At 39.1% G+C, this 23,350-nt stretch overlaps 1 protein-coding gene across 1 annotated transcript; it reads left to right on the forward strand.

Moving 5' to 3' along the window:
• Positions 1-21,619: 21,619 nt before the first annotated feature.
• LOC133376968 (olfactory receptor 6V1-like) lies at positions 21,620-22,555 on the forward strand. The gene has a single exon (XM_061610031.1). The coding sequence runs from the start codon at positions 21,620-21,622 to the stop codon at positions 22,553-22,555; it is 936 nt and encodes a 311-aa protein (XP_061466015.1).
• Positions 22,556-23,350: the final 795 nt, after the last annotated feature.

Raw genomic sequence — 23,350 nt, forward strand, 5'->3', positions numbered from 1 at the left:
CTCTTTTAATAATAGCCTCTGTCACTGCAGCTGCAAGCAAACGACAAAATGCATTCTGCATGTTCTTACTTAGATAGTGGACATTGGTCCTCTCTTTAGCTGCACGCTGCAAATGTTCACCCAAAACAGTGTCATATTTTGAGAACACTTGAAGGAGCTGTAGGAAAAATCCATTATGTTCTGTAAAAACCTTGTCTGATGACCCCCTGAAGGCTGTGTTGTTTCTTGCCATACAGCAAATCACATCCAGTAAACGCCACAATACTTGACGCCAGCGCTGCTCCTCAAACTGGAGCTGTCTGTGTAAGTCTTTGTCAACAGTAGTGCTTGATTTTAGACTAGCTTCCAACTTTTTCCACTTATAGTAATTATTCAGGTGAAAGCTAGAGAGCTCGTGTACATGCATGGACCCCTTGCCAGAGAGATGCTTCCAGTCTTTAAATCCTCTTCGACTTGAGTATGTAGACTTAGTATCTTCATCAAACAATCTACTGCAGAAACAATATGCAGAATCATTTAGTGGTGAGTAAACTAACCAGTCTCTCTCAACCTTGCAACCAATGAAGATACAGAGGAGAATCTCCTCTTGTGACCATCAGGAAAGTCACTCAGTGGAAAGTCTCCATTTGGCATATCAGAGCTTTTCAGTTGCTTAGGACCCCTTTTGATGGCTTGGCATCTCAGCAGATCACTAATGGTCTCTGGCCACTCTGCAGGATCATCACTGAGTTCTGGGGGCAGTTCAGAAAGGTGAATCTGGGGTTGCTGACAAGAACCAGAAGGCAGATCACTGATGGTCTCTGGCCACTCTGCAGGATCATAGCTGAACTCTGGAAGTGGTTCAGAAAGGTGGATCTGGGGTTGCTGGCAAGAACCAGAAGGCAGAGCTGTGAATTTCTTCTCAGTGTAGGAAAATTGTGGAATGTATTGTGAAGTATCTGATGTGCTGGTGGAGGCAGAACATCCACTTCCCTCGGTGTTCTCAAGCACACTGCTCTTCTGAAGGAAGCGGTCAATGGATGATGTTGCCTTCTTGGATTTCTCTTCCAGTAAAGCCTTTTCCTTTCTTTTCAGGTGTCCAGACTTGTGTTTCTTTGCAGGTGTTGATCCTTGGTGGATATACTCCTTAGGATCCATTGTGTCTATTGAAAGAATGCATTTAAGTAAGGGCTGCTGCAAAAGATACCAGAGTTTGGCTTCATGGCACAATCTCAGCCACATCAAATAAAGTCCACTTCAAATCTATTTCCTGTAATTATTATGCTAGCTACCAATAGCAATTATCTGAATTGTGCTCATTATCAGGAATTCTGCTCCATGAACCTTATTCCCTACATGGAGCATTTAGATCTTATTACCACCACATATCTTAATATAGGAGAAGTTAGACTTCAGGCTTGCAGGATCTAGTTTGCTTTAAACCAGCACTCTAAAATCCACCAAGAACCTAGTGCAAAAGAGATACACTTAGGAATATAGATCAGTGGTAAAGCACATGATGATTGGTCCAGATTCATTTGGCTTCAACAAGGTAGTGGCCCCATTTACCTCCACGCCATACTCTGGGACTTTTCTGATTGCTTTGGGGGAAAGGTCATAGCTTAAAGACTAAGCATCTACTTTGCAAATCCAGGCAGGACTAAGACCATTTCCTGTCTGAAACTCTGGAAAGCCACTGCCAGTCATCATAGACAATGATGAGCTAGATGGACCAATCGTCTGACTTGATATAAAGCAGATCCCTGTGTTCCTAATTATCACCAGTCTGCTGTTGTAAATGGTGTGCCTTCTGTGAAAATACATTTGTTGTTGTTGTTATGTGCCTTCAGATCAATTATGACTTATGGTGACGCTATGAATCAGCGACCCCCAGTAGCATCTGTTATAAACCACCCTGTTCAGATCTGTAAGTTCAGGCCTGTGGCTTCCTTTATGGAATCAATCCATCTCTTGTTTGGCCTTCCTCTTTTTCTGCTCCCTTCTGTTTTTCCCAGCATTATTGTCTTTTCTAGTGAATCAGGTCTTCTCATGATGTGTCCAAAGTATGATAACCTCAGTTTCATCATTTTAGCTTCTAGTGATAGTTCTGGTTTAATTTGTTCTACCACCAAAACATTTGTCTTTTTCGCGGTCCATGGTATGCGCAAAGCTCTCCTCCAACACCACATTTCAAATGAATTGATTTTTCTCTTATCCACTTTTTTCTTTGTCTAACTTTCACATCCATACATAGAGATCGGAAATACCATGGTCTGAATGATCATGCCTTTAGTGTTCAGTGATACATCTTTGCCTTTGAGGACCTTTTCTAGTTCTTTCATAGCTGTCCTCCCCAGTCCTAGCCTTCTTCTGATTTCTTGAGTATTATCTCCATTTTAGTTACTCCCCTGCAATCATGGTTAGGATAGGTGAATCTGACCACAGGGGATGGGGAGGGGAGAGGAGGAGGAGGGAGGGGAGGAAACGCAGAGGGGTGGACTGAGATGGGAGCAGGCAGGACGGGGAGGGGAGGAGGACAGGTTTGATCATTTGCATGTTTATTGAATTCAGTGAGATTTACTCCCATGCGATCATGCTTGTTGTTGTTGTTATGTGCCTTCAAGTTGATTACGACTTATGGCGACCCTATGAATCAGCGACATTCAACAGCATCTGTCGTGAACCACCCTGTTCAGATCTTGTAAGTTCAGGTCTGTGGCTTCCTTTGTGGAATCAATCCATCTCTTGTTTGGCCTTCCTCTTTTTCTACTCCCTTCTGTTTTTCCCAGCACTATTGTCTTCTCTAGTGAATCATGTCTTCTCATGATGTGTCCAAAGTATGATAACCTCAGTTTCATCATTTTAGGTTCTAGTGTTAGTTCTGGTTTAATTTGTTCTGACACCCAATTATTTGTCTTTTTTGCAGTCCATGGTATGCACAAAGCTCTCCTCCAACACATTTCAAATGAGCTGATTTTTCTCTTATCTGCTTTTTTCACTGTCCAACTTTCACATCCATTATCACTGAGTGTATTATATACCTCTCATTGTCATTCAAATCCCACTTTACATTTGGCCCCCCTGGGGAGTTCCTTGCAGCTTGAGGCCATTGGCCTGTGCCCTAGTTCACCATGTGCTATGTACTGCCAGCCCTGTATAAGCATGTGCAGTTTCACAGCAAAACACACACACACATTTTGCCAATCTTTTTTTTTTATAATAATTTTTTATTATTCAAATTTTTATAAAAACAAATACAAATACAACAAAAACAATACAACAGAAAAAAATAAAATAAAAAGAAAAACTTGACTTCCGATTTGTTACAGATCAGCTATAAGTATATAATATATATCAAACCTGTCTCCTAGAACATACGAAATTCACTTTTTTCCAAAGTCTATCTTAATTAATCATCAAATCCCATTATCATCATTTCATTTTTTTCTTTCAACAAAAAGTCCAAAAGAGGCTTCCATTCCTTAAGAAATGTATCTGTCGTTTTTTCTCTAATAAGACATGTCAATTTGTCCATCTCAACTAAGTCCATTAATTTCAATAGCCATTCTTCCATTGTTGGTATCGATTCCATTTTCCACTTTTGTGCATATAGTAATCTTGCTGCCGTGATCATATATAATATTATTCTTCCATATTTCTTTTCCTTTTGTTTATCCATAAAACCCAATAAAAAAAATTCTGGTTTTGACTGAATATTTATCTGTAAGATTTTTTGCATCATCCTACCTATCTGTGCCCAAAATAATTTTGCCTGTTTACACAACCACCACATATGATAAAAAGATCCTTCTTGTTGTTTACATTTCCAACATACATTAGAAACATTACTATACATTTTTGACAACTTTTCTGGAGTCATATACCAACGATAACATCATTTTATAAAAATTTTCTTTAAGATTATAGCATAATGTAAATTTCAAACCTTTTTTCCACATATTTTCCCATTGATCCATTTGTATATTATAACCAAAATTTTTTGCCCACTTAACCATACACTCTTTTACTTGTTCTTCTTCCATGTCCATTTTTAATAAAAATTTATACATTTTTGCAATTATGCATTCATCATTTGTACACAAACCTATTTCAAAATCAGATTTATTTATTTCAAACCCATACATTTTCTTGTCCATTTTAAATCTTTCTAACAATTGTAAATAGGCAAACCATTGTGAACTATATCCTTCCTTTATTAGTTGTTCTCTCTCTTTCATTATATATTCACCATGCACATTTTCTAATAGTTCTTGGTAAGTTAACCATTTCTCTTTTCCAGCCATTTCTCTTCTATAAAATGCTTCTTGACTTGAAACACATAGTGGTATTTTCGAAAAAAAACCTTGTTTTGTATTTATTCCATATATTCAACGAAGGACGTCTTATAAAATGATTATTAAAATCCACATTAACTTTTACTTTATCATACCATAGATATCCATGCCATCCCCACTTCAGGTTGTGACCCTCCAAATCCAATAATCTTTTATTCCTCAATAGAATCCATTCCTTTATCCAGACTAAGCAACAAGCAGCAAAATAAAGTCTCAAATTTGGTAATCCCAGCCCTCCTCTTTCTTTGGCATCTTGTAATAATTTAAATTTAACTCTTGGTTTTTTCCCCTGCCAGACAAATTTAGAAATATCTTTTTGCCATTGTTTGAAAGGTAGATCAGAGGATATGACAGGTATTGTTTGAAATAGAAACATCATTCTCGGCAATACATTCATTTTTATTACAGATATTCTACCCATTAATGACAACTGTAATTTATCCCATTTTAACAAATCTTTCTTAATCTCTGTCCATAGTTTTTCATAATTATTATGAAACAACTTTGAATTTTTATTTGTCATAATGATACCTAAATATTTCACCTTTTCTTCTATTTTAAAATCTATCTTCTCCATTAACTCTTTTTGATCTCTTAAAGATAAATTTTTCACCAGCATCTTCGTTTTTTGATTATTGATCTTAAATCCTGCTAATGGTCCAAATTCTTCTAATTTATCCATCAATACTTTGATTCCTTCCAAGGGATTTTCTAATACAATTATCAAGTCATCAGCAAATGCTCTCAATTTATGTTCCTCTTTTTTTATCTTTATTCCCGAAATCCTTTTGTCTTGCCTTATGTCTCTAAGCAGCACTTCTAAAACCAGAATAAATAGAAGGGGGGACAATGGACATCCCTGTCTTGTACCCTTTTGTATTTCACATGAGTCCGTTAAATCCCCATTGACAATTATCTGTGCCTTCTGTGATGTATAAATCGATCTGATCCATTTTATAAAATTATCTCCAAAGTCCATTTGCTCTAGAACCTTAAACATAAATTTCCAATTCAAATTATCAAATGCTTTCTCAGCATCCAAGAAAATCAAAGCAGCTTGTATGTCATTTCGTTGTTCTAGATATTCCAACACATTCAAAACATTCCTGACGTTATCACGTAATTGTCTTTTAGGTAAAAACCCCGCTTGATCTTCCTGAATAAATTGTTGCAATATTATTTTCATTCTTTCAGCCAAAATCATTGTAAAAATTTTATAGTCATTATTCAGTAAAGATATTGGCTGATAATTTTTTGTTTTAGTTAAATCCTGCTCCTCTTTAGGTATTAATGTTATATTGGCATTTTTCCAACTATCCAGTATCTTCCCCTCTTGTAAAATAGAATTCATTGTATACTGTAAAGGTAGTAAAAGTTCCTCCTCCAAGCATTTGTAATACATTGCTGATAGTCCATCCGGTCCTGGCGCCTTTCCTAATTTAATTTTACTTATAGCCTCAGATATTTCTCTTGACGTAATAGGACCATTAATAGCTTGTCTCTGAAGATCTGTAATTTTGGGCAAATTTTGTTTAGATATATACTCTTCTATTTTTTCTGAGGGAATTTCCTGACACTTGTACAAAATTGAATAATATTGATGGAAAACCCTTTGGATTTTTAAATTGTCTGTCAACATCTCATCTCCTTCTTGTATCTTTAAAATAAGATTTTTTTGTCGTTCTTTTCTTAATTTATATGCTAGCAATTTCCCCGGTTTATTTGCAAATTCAAAAGTCCTTTGTTTAGCAAAATTTAATTTCCTTTCAATTTCTCTAACTGTCAGCATTGACACTTGTTTCTGTAACATTTTAATTTGATTTACAGTAGAAGCTTTAGTTGGATTCTTTTTCAATTCTTCCTCTTTTTGTTTTATTTCTTCCAAGATCAATTGCATTTTCTGTTGTTTCTTCTTTTTTAATTCAGAATTACATTTAATAAAATATCCCCTCATAAATGCTTTACTTGTATCCCAAACAATATTTTCATCTGTTCCTTTATGTAAATTGTGTTCAAAAAACTCTTTTAATTTCTTCTTACATTCCTGCACTATTTTATCATTCTGTAATAAAGATTCATTTAGTCTCCATCTAAATCCAAGATTTTTTTTTAAAAGTCAATATCACTGGATTATGATCCGAAAAGGTTTTTGGTAACACATCCATCTTGGAAATATCTTTCACTAAATTTTTAGACATCCAAATCATATCAATCCTCGAAAATGTTTTATGTCTTTCTGAAAAGTAAGTAAATTCCTTTGCATTGTCATTTATATATCTCCAAGCATCCACCAATTCTAAATTTTCCATCAATTTGAAACAGATCTTCGGCAATTTGCCCTGTGTCTCTTTAATATTTTTCTCAGAAAGTCTATCCATTTTTGGTGAAATTACCCCATTCCAATCACCCATGACACACCAATGATCATATGCAAACTCTGATAGTTTTTCCATAAGTCCAGTATAAAACCTTGTTTTATCTTCATTAGGAGCATAAATGCCCACTATCAAAATGTTTGTACCCTGAATGGTGATTTCAACTCCCACAAATCTGCCACTATCATCCAATAATATCAATTTAGGAGACAATTGTGAATTAATATAAAGAACCACACCATTTTTTTTTGAATCCTGCCAAAATAAATTCTTCACCCAAATTTTTACAAATTAAATATTTAGAATCTTTCTTCTTAATATGAGTTTCTTGTAAACAAATTATATCCAATTTTAATTTTTTCAAATAATGAAATACTTTCTCTTCTGCGACGAATTAGCTCCATTTATATTCCAAGTTAGATATTTGTAATCCATTTTTAAGCATGTATTTTAGAAAAGTCTGTGCCTGTTGCTCCCTTTGATCCATCATCATCCTTTTCTTCCTCTACCTGTTTCTGTTGACTTTGTTTCCCAGGAATTATATCCATATCTTTGAGTTTATCTTCTTCCATGTCTTTTGAAGCTTTTCTCAAGAAATCCCTTGCTTTTTGAACAGTATTTAATCGATACTTCTGTTGTCTAAATGTAAAAATCACTCCCTCTGGAACATCCCATCTAAATTGAATTTTACATTGTTTAAGTTTTTCTGTGAAGAAAGCGTAATCTTTTCTCTTACGTAGAAGCCTAACAGGAATTTCCTTCATCACCTGTATTTCTTTACCATCAATTTTGAAGACATTGTTAAAATGATGTTGCAAAACCATATCACTGGTCCTCTTTTTTAAAAAATAAACAAGCACATCTCTTGGGATTTTTTTTATTGTTGCATATCTGGAATTAATTCTATAAACTTTGTCTATTTCAAATTCCATCTGATCTTCGTTCCTGTCGAAGGATTTTGCCAAAACATTAACAATTTTCTCTCTGATATCTTCACCTGTTTCCTCAGGAATTGCACGGAATCTCAAGCAATGTTCTTTATCTCTAAGTTCCATAACAGCAATATAGTCCAAATTTTTTTCCAATTCCATATTTGTAATATCTATTCTATTCTCTAAGGTTTGCACCTTATCTTTAACATTTTTTACATCCTGTGTTAATTGCCCAATGTTATTTTTAATCTCACCCACTTCTGTTTTAATATGATCTTGTAAATCTTTAAAATCCTTTTTCATATTGCAAAATTCATCTTTAAGTTATTGTCTGTCCTGTTTCATCTCTTGTTTCAACTCTTGTTTAAAATCACTAAATTCCTCCATAATTTTCTGGAACATGTCCATCCCTTCCTGTGTATCAATTGAAACTCTTCGCTCCAAAACTTTGGCTGTTTTCCTAGTTGTCATTCTTGAAAAAAAAAAAACCTTTTCTATTATTAGCCAATGTAGAGGCAAACAGTTTATTTTCTCCCAGCAACAAAAAAGTTAATATTCCAGGCCTGTTTAACCAACACAGTTCTTATCTCCAGCACATTCAGGAATGTAAAACAAATCCAGTTCTCAGCATCCAGCAGTTAGTAAGATACACGAACAGCAGATTCGTTCAAAAAAAATTTTTTTAATCCAAAATTAAAAAAAATATTCTCAGATATATTTCCTTCAAATAATCAAATCATCTTATCTAATAAGTTGCCTCTTATCCGTTTAATCTTTGTAATTCCAGCTTTAAGCCAGCTTTTTGTCATAAAAAATAAAGCAGGTTCTTTGAATTGCTCCCTTCTTCCTTAGCTTTGTATAATACGAAAAAAGTGTGACTCACCCAAGTTTCTGAGTTGCCGATTCGTAAACAAGTCTCTTTTACGATAGTAATTTAAGTTAGTTGATAAGATTTAGACAGAAGGAGGCTAGCTCGTTAAAAACGTTTTTAAAAGAGAAAGAAAAAAAGTCTCGCTTACTTTCAGCACAGCCTGTTGGAAATCCAGACTCAGTCTTCCGCTGCTAGACTCTGGTTTCTCTTCAGATCGTATAAATCTTTCGCCTTTTTACATTTTGCCAGTCTTGATAAACAAGTATCCTTGAGTTGAAGTACAGTCTATAGGAATTGTTATTGGATGCTGGTGTTTGATGATTATAAGTCTGGGTTTGCTACTTGGTTTTCTATTTTGCATTTTCTATTTTTGTTTTATGGTTTACTGTATCATAATAAACAACACCCCAGTGATTACAAGCACACTAGTAGCCACTGTGTGAGGGAAGAAGAGAGGGAGATGCTTAGAAAATCAGGGATGGGGATGGCATTGCAATATCATCAGTTTTTCCTCAATACAAAGGGAGCCTCATTTATTTCAACAGAGTTACTACTGAGTAAAACATACCAAAGCCAGGGAACTGTATTTTGTACATGCAAGGCAGCATCCTTGGAAGAGGAAAGTCTTCAAAAGGCACCGAAAAGATAGCAGAGATGGCACCTGCCTAATATTTAAGGGGAGGGAATTCCACAGGGTAGGTGCTGCCACACTAAAGGTCCGTTTCCTATATTGTGCAGAACGAACCTCCTGATAAGATGGTATCTGCAGGAGGCCCTCACCTGCAGAGCGCAGTGATCGACTGGGTATGTAAGGGGTAAGACGGTCTTTCAGGTATCCTGGTCCCAAGCTGTTATAGGGCTTTGTACACCAAAACTAGAACCTTGAACTTGGCCCGGTAGCAAATGGGCAGCCAGTGCAGTTCTTTCAGCAGCAGGATGACATGTTGCTGATACCCTGCCCCAGGGAGCAGTCTCGCCACTGCATTTTGCACTGGCTGTAGCTTCCGGACCAGGGAGCAGTCTCGCCACTGCATTTTGCACTAGCTGCAGCTTCCACATACAGCGCATTACAGTAATCCAGCCTAGAGGTTACCAGTGTGTGGACAACAGTGGTCAGGCTATCCTGGTCCAGAAATGGCTGCAGCTGTCTTATCAGCCGAAGCTGGTAAAAGGAACTCCTAGCCACAGAGGTCACCTGGGCCTCTAGCAACAAAGATGGATCCAGGAGCACCCCCAGACTATAGACCTGCTCTTTCAGAGGGAGTATGACCCCATCCAAAGCAGGCAACTGACCAATTATCCGAACTCAGGAACCACCAACCCACAGCACCTCCATCTTGCTAGGATTCAGACTCAGTTTATTGGCCCTCACCCAGCCCACCACCGAGTACAAGCACTGGTGCAGGGCTTGCATGGCCTCTCCTGCTTCAGATGTTATGGAGAAATAGAGCTGGGTGTCGTCAGCATACTGCTGACACCTCACCCCAGATCTCCTGATGACTGCTCCCAAGGGCTTCATATAGATGTTAAACAGCATGGGGGACAACATGGTACCCTGCGGCACCCCACAGCACAGTTGCCAGGGGGCCGAAAGACAGTCACCTAATGCTACTATCTGAGAGCGACCTTGGAGATAGGATCGGAACCACTGTAAACATTCAGAATAAAAGAATCCTGCCTTGTAATTTAGCACTATTTGTCTAGGACAAGTTGTAATTCTTCTCTGGCAATTAACCAAATGACAAAACTTCCTTAGCTTGTTAGGATCAAGTCCATAGCAAATGTTGAACTGGTATCCTGAGCAGCCCTCATTGGATTGGGGGGAGTGGGAGTGGGGAAGTGTCGGCATTCGGCACGTGCTTAGAAGAAGGGCCGCCAGTGTGAAGCCTCTCTCTGCGACAACCCTAGGCAGCAGACAGAGTCGCCCTGCTCTGGAAGAGTGAGGGGCTTCGTTGTGCCTGCTCAGTGGTCATGGCGTGACATTGTGAGGAGTTTGGGCAGTGACAGCAGAGGAAGAAAAAGCCGAAGAAGAAACAGAAATGGTGACACTGCCTCCTTTTCCTCCTCACCAGCCCTCCCCTCCCTCCCTCCCTCCGCGCTGGCCCTTTGCTGCCAATGTGGATGGAAGACCAGATCACACATGTGCGGCTGGTCAGTTGGCAAAAATATGGCGATCCAGGGACAGGGGGGTGATTTGGCCGGAGTGCTGAGAGCACCTGCAGAAGCCAGAGTCTCCAGCAGAATACCGGAGGGCTGGCTGGCAACCTAAGGGGCCCTGTGAAGCTCCTGGGCCCTCGGCCAGTGCCCAACCTGGCTGCCCTTTAGAACCGCCCCTGACCTTGGGTAATCTTGTGATAAAAAAGCAATATATAACTTTGCAAATACATAGAAGGCATGGGTTGCTGCCAATCATTAAGAAGTAATCTTTGTAACCTTCTCTTTCTTCATGTTGCTTTTCTTTGCACTAACCTGTTAAGTTACTTGGCAGCACTCCTGCAATCTGCCTTGACTTGCTTTTTTCAATTCTACATCCTTTCAAGAAAGGGAATAAAATAAGAACAGCATACAGTATTCATCAATCTGTCAATTTTTGTAGAGGGTGGTATGATATTTTTGCTATTTTCTTTTCCTTCCCTGGGACTCTCATACCTTCTGTGCACCTTCTTGGATGCTGCTTTGCATTGAGCTGATGTCTTCAGATTACAAAGCACAGTGTCTTCTTGAAGGTTAGAGACTCCCTTGGCAAGACCTACATTGGGAACTGCAGAAGCAGCTTATGGTGAAATGCATCACATGAAGGCTTTCAACATCAGTAACAATAAACAAAGCCCTGAAGTCTTTGGGGTTTCGTCCTGGAAATGGAAAAAAATGAACTGACGCTTGGATCTTTCTAAAAGAGTGAAAGCTAGAGAAACCCAGCATCAATCTAAATCAGGCCCATATCTACATATTCCAAGCACAAACTTTTTAATTAGCTCTATGGAGGCTTCAAGAGTGTGTTCCCTAATTACTCTCAGCTTGTCCAATTTCTAATAATTTCTCTTATGTATTCATGAGCCAAGGACTGTTTTCAGAAATAGTGGTAACACCCCAAAGATTATTCTGTTTGTTGTGATGATATATGGAATTGTTCACATTATTTTATGTTTAGGTTAATCTTGTTCAATGTATTGATATATGTTTCAGGACTTTGTGGGAGTGGGAGAGTATATTTTCCTGCTATGTAATCACACATACACAAATTATCTGTTTACTTCCACTGTGCTCTGCTTGTATATTTGTAAATAAAGCAAATGTTACAAAGATCCCATAATATTCCAGTCCTCTTCTCAGCCAAAGCAATCTAAACCCTGTAGCATTGCTGCTTAAACTTCAAACTGCTTTGGGAAGTGAGGAACATATATAACAATATATGCCTATGCTTTGTTTTTACCAAGACTTCACATTAAAGATGGAAGTATTGATCAGTTTCAGTACTCTGTTTTTCGTTTTTCCAATCTTAAATTCAGTTGTCCACATTTCAGCAGCAATTTTCATTTGGTTGGGTTTTTTTTAAAAAAAAAAATCCTCATGAAAATTCTTCAGCATTTTAGTGCGAATTTCTCCTAATCAAAACATTTTGGTGTGCAGTTTTGACTAATGTAGACATTTTTTGCAAGCAGTTTCCCTGAATATAATGCATTTCTGTTTGTTTTCAGTAATATATGCATTTGTATGCATACTCTCCCCTAATATATGCATTTTTGTAAACATTGCTTGGTTGAGAACTGTCGCAAAATTGGGATAACTGAATTTTGAAGGCTGGCTGTGTTTCACTTTTCATGTTGGTTAGGAAAGTGTAAATTTGATAAATTCAGCTGTAAATGTGAACTGAATTAAATTTCTCCACCATCCCTGCTCCACATTCAGGAAAAACTGTCTGTAACTTATAGCTATCTTCACACATTATGTATATTCTGTAATCATGTTGGCTTAGAGTGGGATTGTCCTTTTAGCCCTGATATCCTGACTTCTTCCTCATCCAAACATTGCCTTGCATGTGAGCTATTGCTCACACGTAGAACCTCCATGTGATTGGGAGACTCAGTTGTGCAGGGGTCTTGATTGCATGGAGGCCCTATATATGAGCTGGAGCTCAAGCATTAGGCTTTCTCTGCAAACGATCATGGGCAACATGCAATTGTTTGAGGAAGAAGATGTGATGATGTTGGGATGGGTCTAAAAGCATGACCCCACCCTACTCTCAAGCAACAAGTGCAGAGCTTAAGTTGGCAGTCAATGAATAGAGCTTCAAATGCATTTTTGTATCTTATTTTCACTAATATATGCATTTTCATACACACTTTACCCATGTCTATAATTTTTTGTATGCATTACTTGGCTAGAGAACTGTATTGCAAAATTCAGAGAAATGCAAATTTTGAAGTATGGCTGCGGTTTGGTTTGCATATTGCTTTGGAAAGTGTGAATTGGACAACTTTGCATTTACACACAAACTGAATTGAATTTCTCCTCATCCCTAGCCCTGAGTCCTTTAATTACCTAGCAATACCCTTGTCTATGCACCTGTGGGATCATTTATGGATATTTACAGTCACATTTTCTCCCTTGCATGATGCTGCAAAATCCACAACTGACCTCTCAGCATTGGTTTGTTATTGCTCTGTGTGTATGTGTGTGTTGTTGTTGTTGTGGCTTGCTGTTTGATTACAATTGCACTGGGAGAGGGAGTGTTTAACCCTGTGGGTTCCTTTATTTTTACAACATGGCAGGAAAAGCAATTTTGATCACAAGGGAAAGGGTCAAGCATTCCCTCCCCCCCCTCTATTTAGTTATTATGTTTATACCCCGCCTTTCTTTTCATGATAGAAATCCAAGGTGGCTTACACATGGTTCCCAGGCTGTCTCCCATCCAGGTACTGACCAGACCTGACCCTGCTTAGCCTCAGCAGGGAGCTGGCCTTATGTGCCTGCCTGCCTACCTGCCTACCTGCCTATCTGTCTGTCTGTCTGTCTGTCTGCCTGCCTGCCTGCCTGCCTGCCTGTCTATCTGTCTGTCTGTCTGTCTGTCTATCTATCTGTCTGTCTGTCTGCCTGCCTGCCTGCCTGCCTGTCTGTCTAGGTTTCTGTTCTGCCCTTTCTCCCCAAGGAGCCCTGAGTGGGGACTGGGGCAATCAGTTTCATAGGTCCCAAGTCAGTCTCCATCAATGGATTGTTCTTTATGCAGCAGGTAGAAGGAAAATCTGTGGCTGACAAGCCAATATGGAAACAGGCATTGGAGGTTGATTCCTTTCATCCCTAGAGGTGGCTCTTGGAGCATCTTGTAAAAAACAGGCTGGCTGCACATAGCAAGATGTTACTGTTGGTGCCTCTATATGAATCACAACCCCTCCTCCTTGCGCGCCTTGAAGCTCTTTCCATCTCCTAGGGGCATAAGGAAGATTACAAATAAAACGTTTATTATAAAAGTACCTGCTCACATACACCACTCTGAATTTGGAAGGAATCAGATGCAGATAATCTCTTCAAGTGCAGGATCTGGAAAATGCAGAGGTGCTTTTTCTATATCTCTACATGTTTCTCCTTTTAAATCTTGTGGAACTAGTAGCAGAGAAAAGAAACATGTCTGTGCTCTTGTAAAAAAGATGATGATATTAGGGTAGAGAGAAATAAATGTTGAGATGAAAACAAGCAGAAGTTAAAAGCACTTTCTCTGTTCAGATCCACCGTTGAGCTGCATGTTCCACATCTCAAATAATGGAAGAATCTTTTGCTTTCATACCTTACCTGTGTTCTGAAGACTCACAGCACTGTAAGTAATTTCATAAGATTCCTCTCTCATAGATTTATTATGTTGGAAGCTGTTAGTTAAACTCTCCAGTCCCACCGCCTGTCCTAAAACAAGTCACCACACCAAAAGAAGGCCAATGGGAGATCCAGTTCCTGTTACGATTTTGCCTGGCTCACACTGTCACAATCAAGCTTCATATATATATAGTTTAACTTGTAAGGCAAAACAAGAAAGAAATTGCTTTCAAAAATCACATGTGAGATTCCACACAATAATGTTACACCTCTCTTTGGGTCCTGTATTTAATGCTTCATTCAATGGGAGATACTTGGAAGAGACTTTATTGTAAGGTCTAGCTATCTGAAAAGGAGTCAGCTTGAAAAGCCCCTGGACCACATTTTGGATAATGAAATGGCCCTTAACAATATATACATTCTCAGCCAGTTGTGCTGGCTGGAGGGGAGTTGCACTCCAAACATCTGAAAGGCACCCACTTGGGGAAGGCTGACTTAAAATATTGAAATAATTGCAGAATAATCTGCCCCATGGCCTGTTGTTTTTGCTGATCTTATCCAGCCCTTTTAGCCTTTCCTCATATGATTTATGTTCTGTACCACTTATCAGCCATGATGCTGTTCTCTGAATCCTTTTGTTCCCCCCACATATCTTATAAAATGATAGCAAAATGTGTGTTTATTCATTAAATGCATGTGTAAAAATATTTTTCTTCCTTGCTAATGTTTGCACATGTCCAGCAGAGAGATGCTTCCTCCTCTCAAGATTGTCACTTTAGCTTATTAAAAAAAAATCCATAATAAAATTAAATCTGTGCAATTGCCCCCCTGTATACACCAACAATTTTGCTTCACAGTCTTTGCCAAATCCGCTTAAAAAATAAAAAAGGGGAAAGCTTGAATTAAAAATGAGATTGTTAAACGCCCAGGCTTGTGCAAAAGCAGAAAGCCCCCTCTTTGTAGGTGATTTTTCAAAAAAATACATCTTAATTGTTCTGTGTGTTTGTTGAAAGTTTCAAATTACAAGTTACATGTGCAATAAAAAGATGAAGATGGAAAGTAAATAACATGCATACAAAGGGGGAGGGGTTGGCACAAAATCAGCTTACTTTTTTTTAAAGCAAAGAAGCTCAGTTATAAGGGAGGTTGGGATGAGTCAGTGAAATAATATGACCACCACAAAGTTTTTGCAGGCGCAAATGTCATTGCAAGTGTGTTTGCATATAACCAACCCAATAACATCATGAGTGTAAATCAATAAGAAGAACATGCAGAGGGGCCCTTAAACAAGAAAAACTGCTCTGGGGAGTGGGATGAGAGTTAGCCTTGTTGGCATCCTGGCTATCTCTCTCCCATACCACCTCTTTTTCAAGTATAAGGCAACTGATTTCATTTTTCAAAACAATCAGACATCAAACAAAGGTTTAATTAGATAAATTTGTAAAGAAGAATGGAACACAGCCTGCATGAAGCACTGGAGGAAGAGGAGGGCTATGAGGAGTGGAGGGAGCAATGTTCACCCCACAGCAGGAAAAACACACCAGTGGTGTACCTAGCGTATTTGACACCCAGAGTGGATCATTTTTTAACACCTCCCTCCTCTATAAGACAAAATTATTTTCAGTAATAATCATGAAATGAAACAAATAATAATAATGGCCAGAAAAGAAACACAGACAGTGAAAAATTTCTTTTATTAAACTTTGTATGATCATGCCAGTAAAAAAATTAAAATAAAATAAATATTACAGTACAAAAAAAGGAAAAAAGTAATGGATTAATACTTTTTAATTACATTAATGTATTTTTTGAAAAAAGGGGAAAAACATATAACTACATATTGGTTTGTTGCAGTAATGAATAAAAACATTACAGTTTTTGAGCCTTAACTTCTGCAAATTTGTCAATGACTTTGTCAAAATTGATCTTCTTCGCATATTCATGTTCAATAGACAGAATAGCCAGATTTGTCAATCTATCTTCGCTCATAGTTGATCGAAGAACACTTATTCATTTTAACTTCAAAAAGTTTCTTTCACATGAAGCCACAGATATACAAATAGTTAGGAAAAGTCTTAAACATAAGGATAAGTTTGGCAGAAATTCATAAAAATGCCATTTCACAATAAATTCCAGAAATTGCAATACTGTCCATGTCTTTGTGACTTCGGGATCGATTCTAGTGGCTTTCAAATGTCTCCGCAGTCAAAAAAATTCGACTAAAATATCTTCACCAGAAAATTCATCATAAATTTCTATTATATTTAGTAAAAACTTCCGAAGTTTTTCTTCTTCTGCAAAAATCAGAGAAAATGGCTCAATGATAGCAAACATTGACATTATTTGATCCATTGCTTTAGAACGAGTGTCCAGTTCTTGCTGAAAACGATCGAGGCATACAAACGTTGCCCTTTTGATTTCTTCTGGCAATGTAAGACCAGGATCTTTTGTCATTTCTCCTGACATTCTTCTTCGAAATTGATTCTTTTTTCTATGTAAATGTCCATTCCCTTACATTTTGTTGTTGCGTAGTTAATGGCCTTCTCCACACTTTCTGTGCACCAATCTTCAAAGAACAATTTTAAAGCTTGGAGTTTCACTGTACATTGTTCAAGGCTGATTCCGGCTGTTTGCAAATATTTTTGTGTCTGATTAACCTCATCTAAAACTTCACACCAGAAAAAAAGATAACTCAGAAAAGAAAAATCGCATGCAGCAGAGAGCAAAATCTGAGCTGATCCTCTCGTGTCCACATTTTCTTTTGGATCACACAGTACTTCAAGGGTTGAGATTAACTTTTCAAAAATTCTCTTTACTGACACAAATAAGGACTTGGGATTAATTTCTTGATTTTTGCCTGAACACCACTGTGAATACCACCCTATGAATAGGGCTTTCATGAGGCTCAGAGGCAGTGACTGGCCCAAGGTCACCCAGTGAGCTTCATGGCTATGTGGGGATTCAAACCCTGGTCTCCCACGTCGTAGTCCAACACCTTAACCACTACACCACATTGGCTCTCATCTCTAGTTAAAACCATCAGGTGGCAGGTGATGGGAAAGACCTCTGCCTGAGACCCAGTAGAGCTGCTGCTAGTCAGAGTAGACAATATGTATTTATTTATTTTATTTATTATTTTATTTATATCCCGCCCTTCCTCCCAGCAGGTTTATGTCCAGTCCATCACTATATAGTTGTTTAAAGATCTCTTCTGTGAGTTCAGCAGTAGTCTTCCCGGAAACAGGAAAGAAGCCCAAGAATGATTCCTTTATTTCAACTTTACCATCTTCAATATGGATGTATCTGATCACTTCACACATTTGATCAGTGTGTGAAACATTGGGAGTGCTATCAAAAAGAATTCCAAAGTATTTTGCTTTTTTAATATCCGCTACTATTTTTTCTTTGACATAATTTCCCAGAAGATGGATGAATTCATTTTGAATTTTTGGAGGGTCACCCTAAATTGGGATAGACTTGAAGGCAGTCCATTTCCATTGTTAAACTACTGGGAGCCAGATACCCTTGCCAATCTAGTACAACTCCCCCAGAGATCTACTAGTAGATCCTGATCTGCCTTCTGCCCACCCTCGGAAGGAAGTGGGAAAATGGCCAAGAACAAAAGGCTACACTGGACCTCTGTCCAGTCATTATAGGATAGTAAGGTTGTCAATCATGGGAAAGCTTTTTTCCTCCTTAATAAGATGTGGGGGCAGAAAGAAAAGAAATAACCAGGAAGTGGATTTCAAAGCAGGCACAAGGGAAGTGGCAGATCATGGCATAAAACATGGTCTTGGTAACCTTCTCCAGCAATTATCAATGGCTTGTCCCAGGTAAATGAAAAATATACCCTTCAAAGAGCAGCTGAAGCTACCAAAGGCATTTTGCTGGGACAAGTTATCCCTTGACAACTCCAAAACTCTGCTAAAAACAGAAATACTGGGAATTACATCAGTTTAGACTCTGAACCCAATCTCTTTTACTTAAATTATAAGAGATTTCTTATTAAATACTTTTAAAAAAATTAAAGTTCATACCCCACTTTTCATTATATAAAATTAACTATTTGGGATCCAGTTGCAATCAGTTTAAAGCCAAAATAATGCACACCACTGTTGCAAAGTGATTAAATGCATGTCTTCAAGCTGCAACTCTAGACCCACCTACTTGAAAGCAAGCCACACCGAACCCAGTGGAACTTGCTTCCAAGTAAACAAGTTTGGGGTTACATTTGGGATCCTCTTACAAAGAAGGAAAGACTGCGCCAGTGAAAGTTTATAACCCTAAACGCACTTACCAGAGAGTAAATCCCATTAAACATAATGAAATTTACTTCTGTGTAAGCATGCATAGGACTGTGCGGTTAGTTTGAGGTCAGCGCTGTATGCAATCCTATAACATTTTTCGAGGTGATGAATCAAGTACTAGGCCATGTGGAAAAAATTATAATGAAAAATAAAGTGCAATTAAGCATGTACAGACATCATTTTCCTCCCTGCCCCACACACACACTTGAAGTTACTGGGTGGTGGGGAGTTGAGTGTACGGTTTCCACATAGGCTTCCTCAAAAATAATCCCCACTCTGCTCAATAGGGCTTCCTCCCACGAAATTAAGGCTGGCAACCTTAATTACGGCATAAATTATTTTCAGTGCAATTTAGGCTGCAATCCTAAGAGATAGACATGACTGTGCTATAAAGGCACATACTGGGTTGTGCCCCCAAATAATTCAATATTGCAGACTAGGTCAGTAGTTGGATGCCTGACCGCCCAAGACCAGTACTACATGCCTTGATGATTCCAGGATGCTCCAAGCTCTGCAAGAAAACCATCTCTTTGAGCAGCTTGTAAGCTGCGAGGTGGTAGCAACTTCTCGGGTGTTCACAGCATTGCACTCAGCGGCTCACATCGCTGCCTGTCGAGTGCATGGACTTAAGGGTGACCTTGCCGCCACTGAACGGCAGAGCAGCCCTCAGCACCAGCTTGGTGATGCTGGAGTCCACCGAGCGCATGCCCATCACGCCGCTCAGCTCCACGCAGCCCAAAGTGTCCACAGTGGCGGCGCGGCCCGGAGGTGGAGAAGAAAAGGTGTTCGCCCAGACGGAGGCTGCCAAGCGGCTCCGATCCAGCTTGCACCGCTCCAGCTCCTGCATCAGGCTCGGGGACAGACAATGCACCCCCTTATTGCTTACACCTGGGGCGGACCACTCCCATTGCTCCGCTCTTGGTACGCCACTGAAACACACACATTGGCTTGTGTTTGTACCTCTATGCACAACTTTTGCATGGCTTTGCCATACTAGATTATTACAAGGCTAAGTGCATTTCTGGGATTTGTACAGCAATAGGGAGCCAGGGATGTTTCTTCTGAAAACTGGTTTTATTGGTAAATAATATACAATCCTACATAAATGTTCCTCAGACATTTTTCAGTTAAACAATAAACAAGAGCATACATGAAGCATAGCCCGTCACCCAGTACTCTGCCTCTGGATAGCCCTTGATGTTCAAGAGAAAGGGTGTCCATATCAAATCATTGGGGGGGGCAGAGATTTTATATTGCTACACTCATCCCAGTTCTTAGAGAGGTAATATTTTAGGGATGCAGCACTTATTCAAGTGTGATTATCTTTGAATGAAGTCACTGGAGGCTTACTGGCATACTACATTTTGTAGTAATTGTACTATAGTTATTTACAAATATACAGGTTGACCATAGGTGGAGGTTTGCAATAGACACCAACAAATCTGTTGGAGCTCCAGCTTAGTTCTCTGGCCGTCAGTCTGTGTCATCTCTCCTTCAAAACTACAGTCTGCTTCCCTTTTCACAGATGTAGCTGGATGATATCACCCCAAAAAAGAGAGTAGGGAGAAGATGGAGGAATATGGACTCTCTCTGCCTGTCTCCTTAGACATTATTCAAGCTGATCTCCTTAACAATGGGGAGGTTCTGGGCAACTCTTCCATCATCTTAGTTAGCTTATCAATAGAATGTGCTTGGCTAGACAACACTTGCAGGTTTCTCTGACCCACCTTCCTTTTTGGAATCAAGAACCACCAAGTTGGAAGCAATCCCCACCCTGGACACTATTATTTATTTGTTTGCAACATTTATACCCAGCCCTTTAGTCCAAAAGGCCCTTGGCACAGCTTACAAAAATCAATTCTAAGATGGCCCCTGTCCTCAGGCTCACAATCTAAAAAGACATAACAAATGAGGAAAAAGATATGGGGGAGGGGGAGAAAAGCAAGCTCCAGCACAAGTGAACAAGCTCATAGGTGGAGGGGAACATTTTCTGACCTCTTTGGGACACAAATGGAACATCAAAATAAAAATGATAAAATAGCCATCATGAAAATGTTGAACTCAGCCTTGATCATAGTGAGGTCCTTTGCTCCTTCAGCAATTCGAGACAGGGATAGCCAATGTTGCTGGACTCCTAATTCCCATCAGCCCCAGCCAACATGGTGAATGGTCAGGGATTATGGGAGTTGTAATCCAGCAACTTCTGGAGAGCACCACATTGGCTACCCCTGTTCTAGGCAACTATTCCAGAATATTACCCTGTAATATTTTTTTATATTGTTCAACTGATTTCACGCATGAGCATGCCCTGCTTTAAAAATGTATGCCAAAAGAAATCCATCTCATCATAACCAGTTGCTGAAAAAGCCAGCTGTGTCTTGCTATATCAGATCTAAGAAGATTCACTAATTCTTTCAATGAAAGAGGAATAAAGATCTTAGAGAGCAAAAAATGTATATAATCAAAACACACCTCCACCAGTTTATAAAACCAATGGAAGTGTCAATCCATCAAGGTATACATACTACTGATAGTTTTACTGGTTCTATACATTGGTTCCCCCTCCTCTGTATTCAGTTACCTAAAGCAGGGTTAGACAATGTAGTGCCCTCCAGATGTTGTTGGATTCCAAACTCCCCTCAGCCCCAGCCATCATGGAGGATGGGCAGGGATGGTGGGAGTTATTGTCTAGCAACTTCTGGCAACCCCAATTTTGTTATTGTTTTCTTAACTATGAATTAGTGAACCTTTCTAGTTCTGGGTGTGTGTGTGTGCATTTTATCTTCAGAGTACCCTTCTTTTGGGGTTTGGTATCTCCACTGCCCTTTGTTCATTCTTCCAATATATTTTACATGATTGCAAGATGACATAAATATGCTAGGTCAGCCCCAATGGCCTATACAAGGAGAAAGATATAATGTTGCCATCCCCCTGTCCAGCAGAGACTAATTCATTTATTTTGTCCTCCAGAGAGAAGTGCAGAAGTGGCCGGATCATGGGAAACCAAACGCAAACCAAAGAATTCATCCTGGCTGGGTTCTCAGCAGTTAAGGAGTTGCAAAGTGTTCTATTTGCACCATGCCTAGTATCCTACCTGGTTTTGATAGGTGGGAATGCTGCTATTGTTGCTATGACCAGTTTGGATTCACGGCTTCATACCCCCATGTATTTTTTCCTATGTAATTTCTCTGTGGCAGAGATGCTGGTCACGTCAACTGTGATTCCTAGAATGTTGGCAGGCCTAATGGCTGAGAGGAATGCAATATCCTTTGGAGGATGCCTGGCTCAGTTTTACTTCTATTTTTCCTTGGGGACTACAGCATTCCTTCTACTGGCTGTAATGTCAATTGACCGCTATGTGGCTATCTGCCATCCTCTGCACTACTCCGCCATTCTGAACAATCGCATATGCATCCAGCTTGCATTTGGATCATGGGTGATTCCTTTCTTTTCAATGATTCCTCCCACAATTTTCAGGTCCTTGCTATCCTTTTGCAACTCCAATCAGATCAACCATTTCTTTTGCGATAATGCACCCTTGCTCAGACTCTCCTGTTCAGACACCCACCTTATTGAGCTTTTGGATTTTCTTCTTGCAATTCTGTTTGTCTTAAGCTCTTTTGTTGTGACAACAGCATCCTATGTTGCCATCATCTCCACCATCCTAAGGGTCCCCTCTGATACTGGTCGTCAGAAGACCTTCTCCACCTGTGCCTCACATCTCACTGTGGTGGTTATTGGCTATGGCACCACCATCTTCATTTATGTGAGGCCTGGCAAAAAGTATTCTACAGACATGAACAAAATGGTGGCCTTGTTGACATCTATAGTGACCCCATTCCTAAATCCCTTCATCTTCACTTTGAGAAACAAGAAAGTCAAGGAGGTCTTCAGAGACTGGTTGGGGCATTTACAGAGAACAAAACTATGATTGGTGTGAATCATTTTAAAAAGCCTGCATTCCTTTTTCAAACCAAAGTCCATCTAGTTTTCAACAGTATCCAGCCAGCTGTCTCTGGGCACTCCCAAACAGTTCATGAAATTTAGGCATTCTTGATTGTCCATCCCTTGTATCTTGTATTCAGATATATATCTTCCTCTTTATATGTACCTATCATGGCTTAGAGTAGTTGACAAGGATACCTTGTGATTTCAGAATCCTCTAGGCTCTCTGTCAAGTGACCTGAGGATATTTGCTTCTTTTAAGATTTATAGCTTGTTGTACTCAATGCCATCTTTAGCATACAGAACAACTTGGTTTGTCTTTTCTATAAACTTTGCAGGCTTTTGTGGGCTTCTAGCAGTGAGTCCTCTGATGAAAATGCACAGCCCAGAGGCTTTTGGCGTTGCCTATCTGAAGAAATGTTATGATTACTCTAAAAAGAGAAAGTGAAAAATGAATCATTGGGTATATGTAGCCAAGTAGAGCAGAAAGTTTGTGTGAAAAGACGATTCCAATTAATAGATCTTAAGATGAATCAGAGTAAAGTATTTAAGCTGCCTTGGGAAGTGAATATGTCTATTGGCTTCAGCATCTCTTTTCTCCTCTAGTAGGAGTGCAAACTTGAGTCATGATGGTTCATTATACAATGTTACTCCAGATAGATTATTTTCCTTCAAGTGTGCTCTGTGTACCTGAAAGGAAAGCTGAGTTACTAGTGAGGGGATCACCAACCCAGCGCCCATGTTAATTCTCCCCACAAGGTTTCACAGTACATTTGATGAC

Source organism: Rhineura floridana, chromosome 1 (genome assembly GCF_030035675.1).
Source record: "Rhineura floridana isolate rRhiFlo1 chromosome 1, rRhiFlo1.hap2, whole genome shotgun sequence".
Lineage (NCBI taxonomy): Eukaryota > Metazoa > Chordata > Lepidosauria > Squamata > Rhineuridae > Rhineura > Rhineura floridana.